Source organism: Quercus suber, unplaced genomic scaffold (genome assembly GCF_002906115.3).
Source record: "Quercus suber isolate HL8 unplaced genomic scaffold, Cork oak 2.0 scaffold_141, whole genome shotgun sequence".
NCBI classification, from domain to species: Eukaryota; Viridiplantae; Streptophyta; class Magnoliopsida; order Fagales; family Fagaceae; genus Quercus; species Quercus suber.
This window is the reverse complement of record NW_027069602.1, coordinates 518659-529586: the sequence shown is the minus strand read 5'-3', so window position 1 is coordinate 529586 and position 10928 is coordinate 518659. Positions and strand designations below refer to the sequence as shown.

General features: G+C 33.0%; 1 protein-coding gene across 1 annotated transcript; it reads right to left on the bottom strand.

Moving 5' to 3' along the window:
- Positions 1–999: 999 nt before the first annotated feature.
- On the bottom strand, positions 1000–9028 carry LOC112027341 (putative F-box protein At3g52320). Its single transcript, XM_024060018.1, has 2 exons — positions 8131–9028; positions 1000–1187 (listed from the first exon to the last, which is right to left on the bottom strand). The coding sequence occupies exons 1-2, from the start codon at positions 9026–9028 to the stop codon at positions 1000–1002; spliced, it is 1086 nt and encodes a 361-aa protein (XP_023915786.1).
- Positions 9029–10928: the final 1900 nt, after the last annotated feature.

Sequence of the window (10928 nt, the reverse complement as noted above, 5' to 3'; positions counted from 1 at the left end):
GAGTTTGTGCACTAGCAATCGTGACCCAGAGTGGTTCCCGTAGACTCCTTCATGGACTTCTCGCATTACATAGTCTGCCTCCTCCGAGATGAGACACCTCAGATACGGTCAAGAGAAGCCCCTTTTATATAGAATGCCTTTAATTAGATCGAAGCGTGCTGCTTGAACCTTCAACTTCCTTGTAGCTTCCTTACCGTCAAGCAACACGCCGTCCTTCAGGTAAGAGATTATTGGTGTTGTCCAGTAGTTCCTGGGACCTATTTCTACACACTGATGCTGTTTATTAATGGTGAGATTTGAACGAATGATAGTACCTAACTAGGGAGGAGCATGTGCTCCGCTGAGGCGACTTTACCAAGACGGTCGGCATGCTTGTTCTCCTCCCTTGATATCTGAACAAACTTCACTTGGAGGTCATTAACTCGATCCTTTACTTGTTCAAGGTACTTCTTCATTCGTTCGTTCTTACACTTATAGTCGCTGTTCACATGGTTGATTACTACTCGAGAATTGCAGTACATGACCATACATTCAGCTTCTGCTACCTTGGCAAAATCCAGCCCTGCTATCAAAGCTTTATACTTTGCCTCATTATTGGTCTTAGGGAAGTCAAGACGGATCATGCATTCGACCTTATCCCCTTCCGAGCTGTAGAGTACCACACCGGCTCTGCCTGCTTACCTATTGGAAGATGTGGATGCTTCATTAGGGGCTCTCTTCTGCCCCTTGGTCTTCCGCGAAAGTGAATTCTACAATGAAGTTAGCAATGACTTGTCTCTTTATAGCCGTACATGGACAATATTGCATGTCAAATTCACTCAACTCAATTGCTCATAGCAACATCCATGCAACAACTTCAGGGCTACTCATTGCTCTTCGAAGGGGCTTATCTGTTAGGACGATCACAGTATGTGCCTAGAAGTATGGCTTGAGTTTACGAGTGGCAGTCACTAATGCGAAGGCGAGCTTCTCCATCGGTGGGTACCTTTCTTCTGCACCTCAGAGCGCCTTGCTAGTGTAGTACACAGGCTTTTGTACCTTATCTTCTTCCCTGACTAAGGCTACACTGACAGCTGCAGGGGAGACGGCCAGATAGAAGAATAATTCCTCCCTGGGTTTGGAGGGACTCAGCAATGAAGGCGAGGAGAGGAATGCTTTCAGGTCTTCGAATGCTTGCTGACACTCAGCTGTCCATTCAAACGATTTCTTCAACATACAGAAGAAAGGTATGCATTTATCTGTTGCTCTTAAGATGAACCTGTTCAGTGCAGCAACCTTGCCATTCAGGCTCTATACTTCCTTGCTTGTTGGCGGCGTCATTTCCATTATTGCCTGTATCTTGTTTGGGTTGACTTCGATGCCTCTTTGGGACAACATGAACTCCAGGAATTTCCCTGCCGTCACCCCAAACGTACACTTGCTTGGATTCAGCTTCATGTTATATGATCGAAGGGCGTCGAAGGTCTTTTGGAGGTCGTTCAAATAATCGTCCTCCTGTAGGCTCTTTACTAGCATGTCATCCATGTAAACTTACACATTCCTCCCAATCTAATGTGCGAATATTTTGTTCATCAGTCTTTAATATGTGGCGCCCTTGTTCTTGAGCCTGAATGGAATCACATTATAGCAGAAGAGACCTTGGCTGGTGACAAATGAAGTCTTCTCTTGGTCAGCCTTGTCCAACTTTATCTGATTGTACCCAGAGAATGCATCCATGAAGCTCAGCAACCAATGTCTTGCCGTCGAATCCACCAAAACATCAATCTGCGGAAGTGGGTAGCTATCCATGGGGCATGACTGCTATATATAGGCATATTTCATGCCTATTCAAGAACACATGTAGTATTTTAATAAAACAAAAATGTAATATCCTTCGATTATTTATTTTATAGTCTTGATTGTGTATGATTAAATTTAATTATTTTTTCTTTTGTTGGACTTTATTTTACTTGTTGCAAAAGCAACTAAATTTGAGCAAAATAGCATCCATATAAATCTTAGAAAAATGACATGAAAAATTTATTATACTTATATAATTAATATGCCACTTAAAATAATTCAAATAACAAAATAAATGTATTTAACTACATATAATATATGTGTGTGTGTGTGTGTGTATATATATATATAAAGGAGTTAGGAAATCGAAATGGTTAAGATTAAGTTTAGTGAATTCACAAATATATTTAATTTTTATGGCTTTTATGTCAATTATTGTCAAAGCAACCAAACATAAGAGAAATTGTCATATTATTATTATTATTATTATTATTTTTCCAAATAAAATAGTTTCTTACATAAAATTTATAAAAATAATCATATAAATAATTAATGCACAACTATAAATAATAAATATATGTATTTACTTCATTAGCTAATTCAATTAACTAATGATTTGATATGAATGCAAAATTTATTGAGGTGAAAGTTTAAATAAAGAAAATCTTAAAAAATGCGCCACCTAACAAAAATTCATGCTCACTCACATGATTCATGCAAATTTTATTTGCGATTGTGTACTTCATAGTCTATTGTAGAGCCAAAATGTTTAACAAGCAACTGAGTCATGCAAATTTTTAGTCACATATATAAAATATTATGGTTGTATTTGATGAGTGAGATAATTTTTGCACCCCTAATTTATGGATAGATTCGACATTTTTTTTTCCTTGCAAAAGAAAACAAAAATTAATCCTAGACTTAGAAAGGCATTTCAATGTATACCTTTTGAAGCCAAGAGGCTTTTGACTCAATAGCAATTATCAAATTATATATATTGCATCCTTTTACAATTGCAATTTTACAAGAGCAACAGATCTAAAATATAGGTTTCACCATCCAAAACAAAGGATCAACCCTGGCAATTCAACATTTTTTGTTGCATTGTAGAACAAGCATAAGAAAATATAATTTAAAATTCCTGTGTGGCAGAGAAGTCTATATCATTTAGCATAGGTAGAATAATTAACAAATATGAACCACAACGGCATCCCTTACTCCTTAGGATCAACATGAAATCCAATAAGAATCAAATCACCAGAGCAAACCCAAAATCTTTAAAAAAATGTCTCATCTTATTAACAAAATTCGTTACTTTCTCTAAGATAAACAAGAATTTTTCAACAACTTAATTATTATAAACTAGCTTGTATGCACGTACATAATAAAATATTTTTGCCGAATAAGTAATAAAATATACACATTTATGGTATTATGTAGAAGTATAATAAATTTAAAATTTTTTAATATATTTATTATTTTTTCCAAGTTAGATGCAAAAAAAAAAAAAAAAAAAAAATCAATCAATCAATCAATTCTCAAGGAGAAAGAAACCTTAAAACATAATCTAGTTTTAGATGTTAACATGGTTTTTTTTTTAATTTATTTAATCCCATGCATTACAATGGCAAAAAATATTAACTCCATGGATTTTTTTTTTTTTTTATACAAGATAGAAATTCTATTTTAATCTAATCTAAGTATATATGTGTGTGAAATTCTCTTTTGAAGACTTGAATCCCAACTCTTACCCTCCTCCCCCCCAAATATTCCACAAGCATTTATACTTGTGAGTGGTTTTATGGATCTTTAACATCATAAATTTGTCTAAAAATCATGCTGTAGATATGTGGCAATAGAGAATGTTCTAAAGTCATCTTTAGTAAATATTCTTGTAAGGATATTCATGGATAAAATTAACAAACTAATAAAATTATCATAATAATAGAAATGTCTCGTATCATCCTTAGGAGGTCCACAAAACAACTTGCCTCTTTGAAATTACAAAACACACATCAATTTTCATATGCTTTTTAATTCTGGAACTTATGAAATAAAAAATTGAGGACATTTTGTTAAGGCCAAATTATTACAAACCTTAGACTTTGATTGAAATTTTGGATGAGAATTTTCAGTTGAACCAAATAAAGGCAAACTATTCATATATAATGAAATGAAATATAAGCATGTGCTATATATCAGATGGCATACAAACTTGTTCACGCAACACAACATCCTGAATGGCAGTTTCAATGTCACTGGCATATCTAACATAAGTATCAATTGGCTAGAAGATGCATCCAGACCATGTATTGCACTTTTGTACTCTTCATGCAAAATTTTGGAGCCAAATCCTTAGTAAAACTGAGTCAAAGACTCGAAGTGCTTATGTTCATTTTCGTCAATGTCATAGTATCAAATCTTCCTGCACCACCCGCACCCCCCCCCCCCCCCCCCCAAAAAAAAAGAAAAAAAGAAAAAAAAAAAGATGATAGATGATCGAAACAAAAATGCCGCAAGACATGGAAGTCAAAGAAGTGTATATGACTAAAGTCTAGCCAAAACAGGCCAATTTCCAATGACATTACAAGGCTAGCATGCCATCTTAACAGATTTATAAAAAATTAGCAATTCACAGAAGGATACCAAGTTCCTGGCTTGAGAGTTTATAAGCCAGCATGATTCCAAATTAATACATATCAACGCAAAAAGTTAGAGATGATATACTCCCTTTTTTTAGTGTTTCTGGAAATATCGGGAGAACTATTTAAGTATTTATTAATATGCAATACAAAGAACATATATAGCAGTGCCATGCATTATGAAACCTTGCTTTAGAACCCGAGAAGTGGTATACCAACATATGATGGAATAAAAAAAAAAACCTTGAACCATATTAGAATAATCTGAATTATGATTTGAGCTAAATAAAAATAAGTTGAAAAATAAATGACAGTTTCTTCAATTGAATTAGTCTTGAAATCTAAATTTGATTCCAAAATAGCATATTACCTAAAGATGATGTGCACAACTGCAAACTATTTAAGTATTTATTAATATGCAATACAAAGAACATATATAGCAGTGCCATGCATTATGAAACCTTGCTTTAGAACCCGAGAAGTGGTACCAACATATGATGGAATAAAAAAAAACCTTGAACCGGATTAGAATAATCTGAATTATGATTTGAGCTAAATAAAAATAAGTTGAAAAATAAATGACAGTTTCTACATGCAATTGAATTGGTCATGAAATCTAAATTTGATTCCAAAATAGCATATTAATGATGTGCACAACTGCTAAAAAATAGAAAACAAAAGGATTGACAATAAAAATATGCATAGATTGGTTAAGAATTTGAGCTTATAATCTAGAATTAATTCAGATAAGCCAAAACATTTAGAAGGTGGTGCTTCATCCTTGATCAAATATATCCACATATAACTTATTTAGTTGGGTGGTGCACATGTTTCAAATGTATTGAAGTTGTCTCCAAACACGCAGTGCCACTTCGTCCAATCCCATTCAAACGGTAGTTAAACTGGGCAAGGCTCTCATGGTGGTGGCCCTTAGATTTCTCACTCCCTGTCAATCTAAGTTTTCTTTTTCTTTTTTTTCTTTTTTGTGTTAATCTAGCATTAGAGAGTGGGATGGTGTTTCACTTTTAACTTATTTTTCACGAGACTCCTCGATTTTATCCTTCTTGTAAATAATTGCAGCAAAATTAAGAAAATTGATTCCTCATCTTTTGCAATAAATAACTCTTTTGGCACAAAAATTTTAAAAATTAAATAGGATAAGTGACACAAAAATGAAAATCTAATTGAAATTTAATTAAATTTTCTCTCAGTTTTAATTGTCTATTAACATATAGTATATAAATTATAAATGTTTCATCTTAAGGTACGCTATTTTCTACCATCCAATTTATCTTCCTTCCATCTATACATTACCTCCTTTTCTCTTTATTTTATTTTATTTGAATTTATTCATTATCTCTTTATTGTTAAAGAAGAGAAAACTCATGAAATAGAAAATGAAAAAGTTTAATTCCAAACTTCTTCCAACTGACCATGTGTTAGTTGAAGGATCATTCATGTGAACTTTCAATCATGTGGCTCACATGAAATTTTTAATGAGTCATGCGACTTGTTATAATACAAGTACATAGTTTTATAAATTATTATTAGATAAGATTTATCCAAATTGGTTTAAAGGAAAATTATGTTCAATGGATTGCTCTAACCTATTTGGTAATTGAAAATTGGAAGGAAAATAGGAAGAAAATATCCAATGAGAATCCACAGAGCAAATCTAACATCTTAAAAAATGGGATTTGGCTTACCTCTTGACATTTCATTTTGTTTTAAATAACAATGACAAGTGGTAATGAGTTTTAATCTTCACATTTTATTTAGTTAATGAATGATATGACAATTTCTTTTTAAAACAAAATGAGATTTCAGTTAAAAAAATACCAAAGATAAGTCCAACCCTAAAAAATGTTGACAAAGTTTGTTACTTTCTCCAAGATAAACATGAATTTTCCTTAACATAATGGAATATTATACAGCGTAAAGGAATATTACAAATTTGCATATTTATAGCAAATGGAATATTTATTCCAAATGTGGAACCATATTCAGGGCCGGCCCAACAAAATTTGGGGCCTAAGGCAAAAATTTTTATATGGGGCATTTTTATATGTAAATATTAATTAAATAAAATTATATAATACTAATTAAATTAAAATTAATTTGATGTAAATGTAGAAATTGATGAATAATACTAGCTCAACTAAGGTTAATTTCAAATAGAAGATTGAATATTATAGTTGAATTATTTTATTTGAAACATCTTAGGGTTTCGATTGAGTTAAATTTTTATTGGTCTCCTATTTTAAAAGCCATGTTAGAAAGGAAAAAGAAAAAAACTAAAAATACTACAAAATATTCACAATAAATGTGATTATGACTGTAATTGATGAATTTCAACAACTTAATTTATTTGTGTTTGAATTACTTTTTTATGTGATTGATGATATGTCAGTTAAATCTATAATAAAATTTGTGGTATTTTTAGCATCACTCTTAAAAAAAAGTACCAATTATTTAAAAAATGTTATATTTTATAAAATTTTGGGCTTTTTACTAAAGGAGATAGGGCCTTTTTTTAGTAGGAAAATTTTTTATTTGTTGTGGGTCCTTAGGCCTAGGCCTTGAGCCGGCACTGACCACATTGCAAGCAAGTGTTCGCACTATAGAAATGTTCATAAGGCGCTATTACCAACAAAAATGGAAATGGTTCCAGAGCTTATACTTGATTACGTTATATATAGAGAAAAGAAATGGACAATGAGAGGATTTTTTTTTTTTTTTTTTCTGCTGAAAAAAATGAGAGTATCTAAATATCAAGAACAATCTCCATGCACTTCGTCAATGCACTCACCTAGATAAATATAAAAAGGGAATCTTTTTTATAAAAAAAAAAATCTGCAATTTCCCATAGGAAAAGCAAACCGTTTTATTCAAAATTTTCAAAAAAATAAATATTACTACTAGATGCAAAAGAATGGGAAAAACTTAGGTTGGGTTGCTTAATTAGCTATTCATCACACCCAATAAGTGTGTGTCAACCTTCTCAAAAAAAAAAAAAGTGTCAAGATTTCTAAATAAATTTTCAGATATTTGATAATTGATCTACTTAATGAGACAAATTAAGTCGTAAAAATAACTACAAGTAACTAATTCATGAAAACAATTTGCTTATAAACTACTTTTTGAGAAGATAAGAACACCCACAAAAATAAATAAAGAGGAGGATTGTATTCAAACTATCATATGATTATTAAACCAAAACAAAAAAAAAAAAAAAACTCATATGATACAAAACAAATTATCATATGAGTATTTCAGCCGATTTTTATATACCTAAACAAACAAACTAATGTGGTTCTTTAACGTGAGCATATATATACATACTCGTACAAGGCACTGATTTAGCCCCTAGGTATAGGGACCAAGCTTTCCTCAAAAGGACAAAATACTACAGTAAAACCTGGGGTATTTAGACCATTGTTACCAATTTCTACAGCTTCAAGGACTTTACTTTTGATGTCATAAAAAACCCATTCTCCTCCTCCAATCTGCCGAAGCATTAATTTTCCTTGGTTGAGGCATGAGAATCTAATACAATACGAGCCCGCAATATCAAGCGGTTGAACATCAAACGGTTGAAAATCCTCCAAGAGGACCCTATGCCGAAATACCCATCGATGATCTTGTAGCATGATATATATGTCTAAACACTTCCTAGGGTGCTGGATGAAGCCAACTAGACACAACCTACCTTCATATATTTCTAAGCACTTCCATGATAGAAATTGATCACAAAGGTTTGAAGGAGGATTGACTCTTCGAAATGTTTCATCACTAACATCAAATGCCATAATGATAACCGCTTCAAACCCGTAGAAATTCAACCAATATATAGTGCCATCAAAATAAATTGTATTTCTCCAAATAGTAGATTTGTCATATACAGTCCCAGCCAAAAAGATTGTATCTCTCCAAATAGATTTGTCATTGTTGATTGGAGTTTCAACAATCCTCCATGAATTAGAAGATCCCACCGTTATAACTGCAGCTTTGACTTTAGGAAATACCTTCCCTTTATAAGACTCTCCAAAGAGTTTGATTACTTTATATTGCTTTGTTACAGAAGCATATCCAAAACCAGTTACGTAAATGACCCTCCTTCGACCAACAGGACCAGAATCACAACGTGGGAGAGTAACAATCTCTCCAATGAAGGGATTACACAAGTAAACATTCTCTTTGGCATCACATAAACCGATCAAACCGTTTATGGATTCTAGCAAGTAGAGTCTTGTATCCAATGAAGTGGTATTGGTATTTATGGATTTTGTCATCAAGGTCTTAAAACCACCTCCAATTTGTAAGGAATTTATGCGAAGGAAAAACTTACCACGACGTCCATCAACACCAAAATAGTTATCACAACAATAGCAATAACTAATGATCCCAAGAGAGGTTTCCCTTGAGAGCTTCCAGTATGCCTCCGCTGATTCGGTGATTAGCACAAACCAGGACTTGCATACGTACCTTAATCTGAGCAAACTATGAAGTGGAAGCGTGAGGAGTGTCAGTGAGAATATGTAGAGGATGATCTCACGTGGGATAGAATCAAAATTGCTGCCTCTTAGACCTACTAGTCCTCCATCCATTATCGCTGCTTTTTTTTTTTTTTTTTTTTTTAAAAAAAAAAAAAAAAAAAAAAAAAAAAAAACCCACACCGGATCACAACGCCACAGCCACCACAGCTCCACCGATCTCGCCACCCACCGATCTCCGCCACACTACAGCTACACAACGCTGATACCAGCAAACCCAGAAAAAAAAAAAAAAAAAAAAAAAAAAAAAAAAAAAAAAAAAACCCACACCGGATCACAATGCCATAGCTCCACCGATCTCACCACCCACCGATCTCCACCACGCCACAGCCACCACAACGCCGATCACATATACCGCCACCCACCAATCTCCGCCGTGCCAATCTCGCCACCCAACGATCTCCACTTCGCCGATCTCCACCGCAGGGTGTTGGGTCTGAAGAGAGTAGATGAGAAAGAAAGAAGGAAGAGACAAAAATGAAAGGAAAAAAATGAGGGAAGAGAGAGAAATGGCCGGGTTAAAAGGAGAGAGGAGAGAGAAATGACAGCATTAAAAATTTTTTTTTTTTTACAACCCAGCTACAGTGCCATCTTACATTTGAGATGGCACTGTAGCAAAATCCCAAATTTTTTTAGCATTTGAGATATGACATTCCCATTGCTGATGGATTTTGGGGCTTAAATGCCAAATGTTCTTAACATTTGGCATTTAGAAACCCAAATGCGGATGCTCTTATACAAAATCTTGTTCTCCCATTTTCCCTTTATTTATTTATTTATTTATTTATTTATTTATTTTTATCCTTTTAAAATGATTTGACATGATTCAAAGGGTAATTTGGGAATGAAGAATTTGAAGGTCCCGGACTTCACATGTGCCGTTACAGACGTGCAGGCTTTCAACCTATCTGGCTCATAATCGCTAGTAGTGCCCTCTTCCCGCTTTCTCTTTTCAATTGTGATTGTGATACAAAATTGGTGTCCTTTTCCAAGCTAAAATTATGGATATAACCTCATTGCTTGAAAATATCTATACATTTTTGTAGGGCCTTATGGCCTATAAATTTTAATTGGATTGGTCCTTCCTCATCAGTTTGCAATTAAACGATTTAGGCCATCTAATTTGTTGGGGGTGGTAAACATGGCAAAACGGGTCAGAATTTTCTAACCCGACCTGAAAAATATCTGACCTGAACTCGATTTTTTTGACCCAAAGCAAAAACGAGTTGACCCGTGACCCGACCCGTGTTTTTTGTGAGTCAACCCGACCCGAACCCGAACCATTTTTTTAAAACTTTTTTTTGGTAAAAAAATAATAGTAAAATTAAGACAATATTGGTTTAATTGTTTGTTGTGAGTTTTAAGAAAACAATTGATACATTTACATAACTGCGTACAAATTAATTGAAAAATAAATGGTTGAGCATTCTGTAATAAGTAAAGATTTTTAGAGATCAAATAGTAAAGTATATGCCAAGATGATCTTGTTACAGTAGAGTTAAAAACATAAATTTAAAATTGTAGACATGTGTGAGAAACATTTACGAGTGTGAAAATAGTGAAGTTAAAGTATCAAATTAGCATAAATTATGAATGCTTAGACCTATTTTTTTAACAATTTATGTAAAAAATAAACGACTTTTCAAAATAAATTATGATATTTCCTAGAGTGTGTGTTGCTTAACAATGATATGATATTCATAAAAGAGACCATGTATAAATAAGTAAGCAATCAAACTTTAATGTATATCTCAATTGAAATAGAGTGCGAACTACAATTGATAATAGATTTATAAATTAATTTTCAAGATTGTAAATTTCTTATATGTTTTTATTCTTTATCAAATGAGTTATCCAATAAGTTATTTGTAATTTTGTTTTATATTTTGGAATGTTGATATTGTGTAGAAATAAAACTTGTGTATTTGTTTTACTTATCTTTGTATTATTTTGT

Excerpts from the sequence above, each read along its gene's own strand:
- LOC112027341 (XM_024060018.1), bottom strand. The coding sequence starts at position 9,028 with ATGGATGGAGGACTAGTAGGTCTAAGAGGCAGCAATTTTGATTCTATC. Across the intron at positions 1,188-8,130 it reads GTGCTTAGAAATATATGAAG|CTGAGTGTCAGCAAGCATTC; the intron begins GTAGGTTGTGTC and ends TTGAATGGACAG.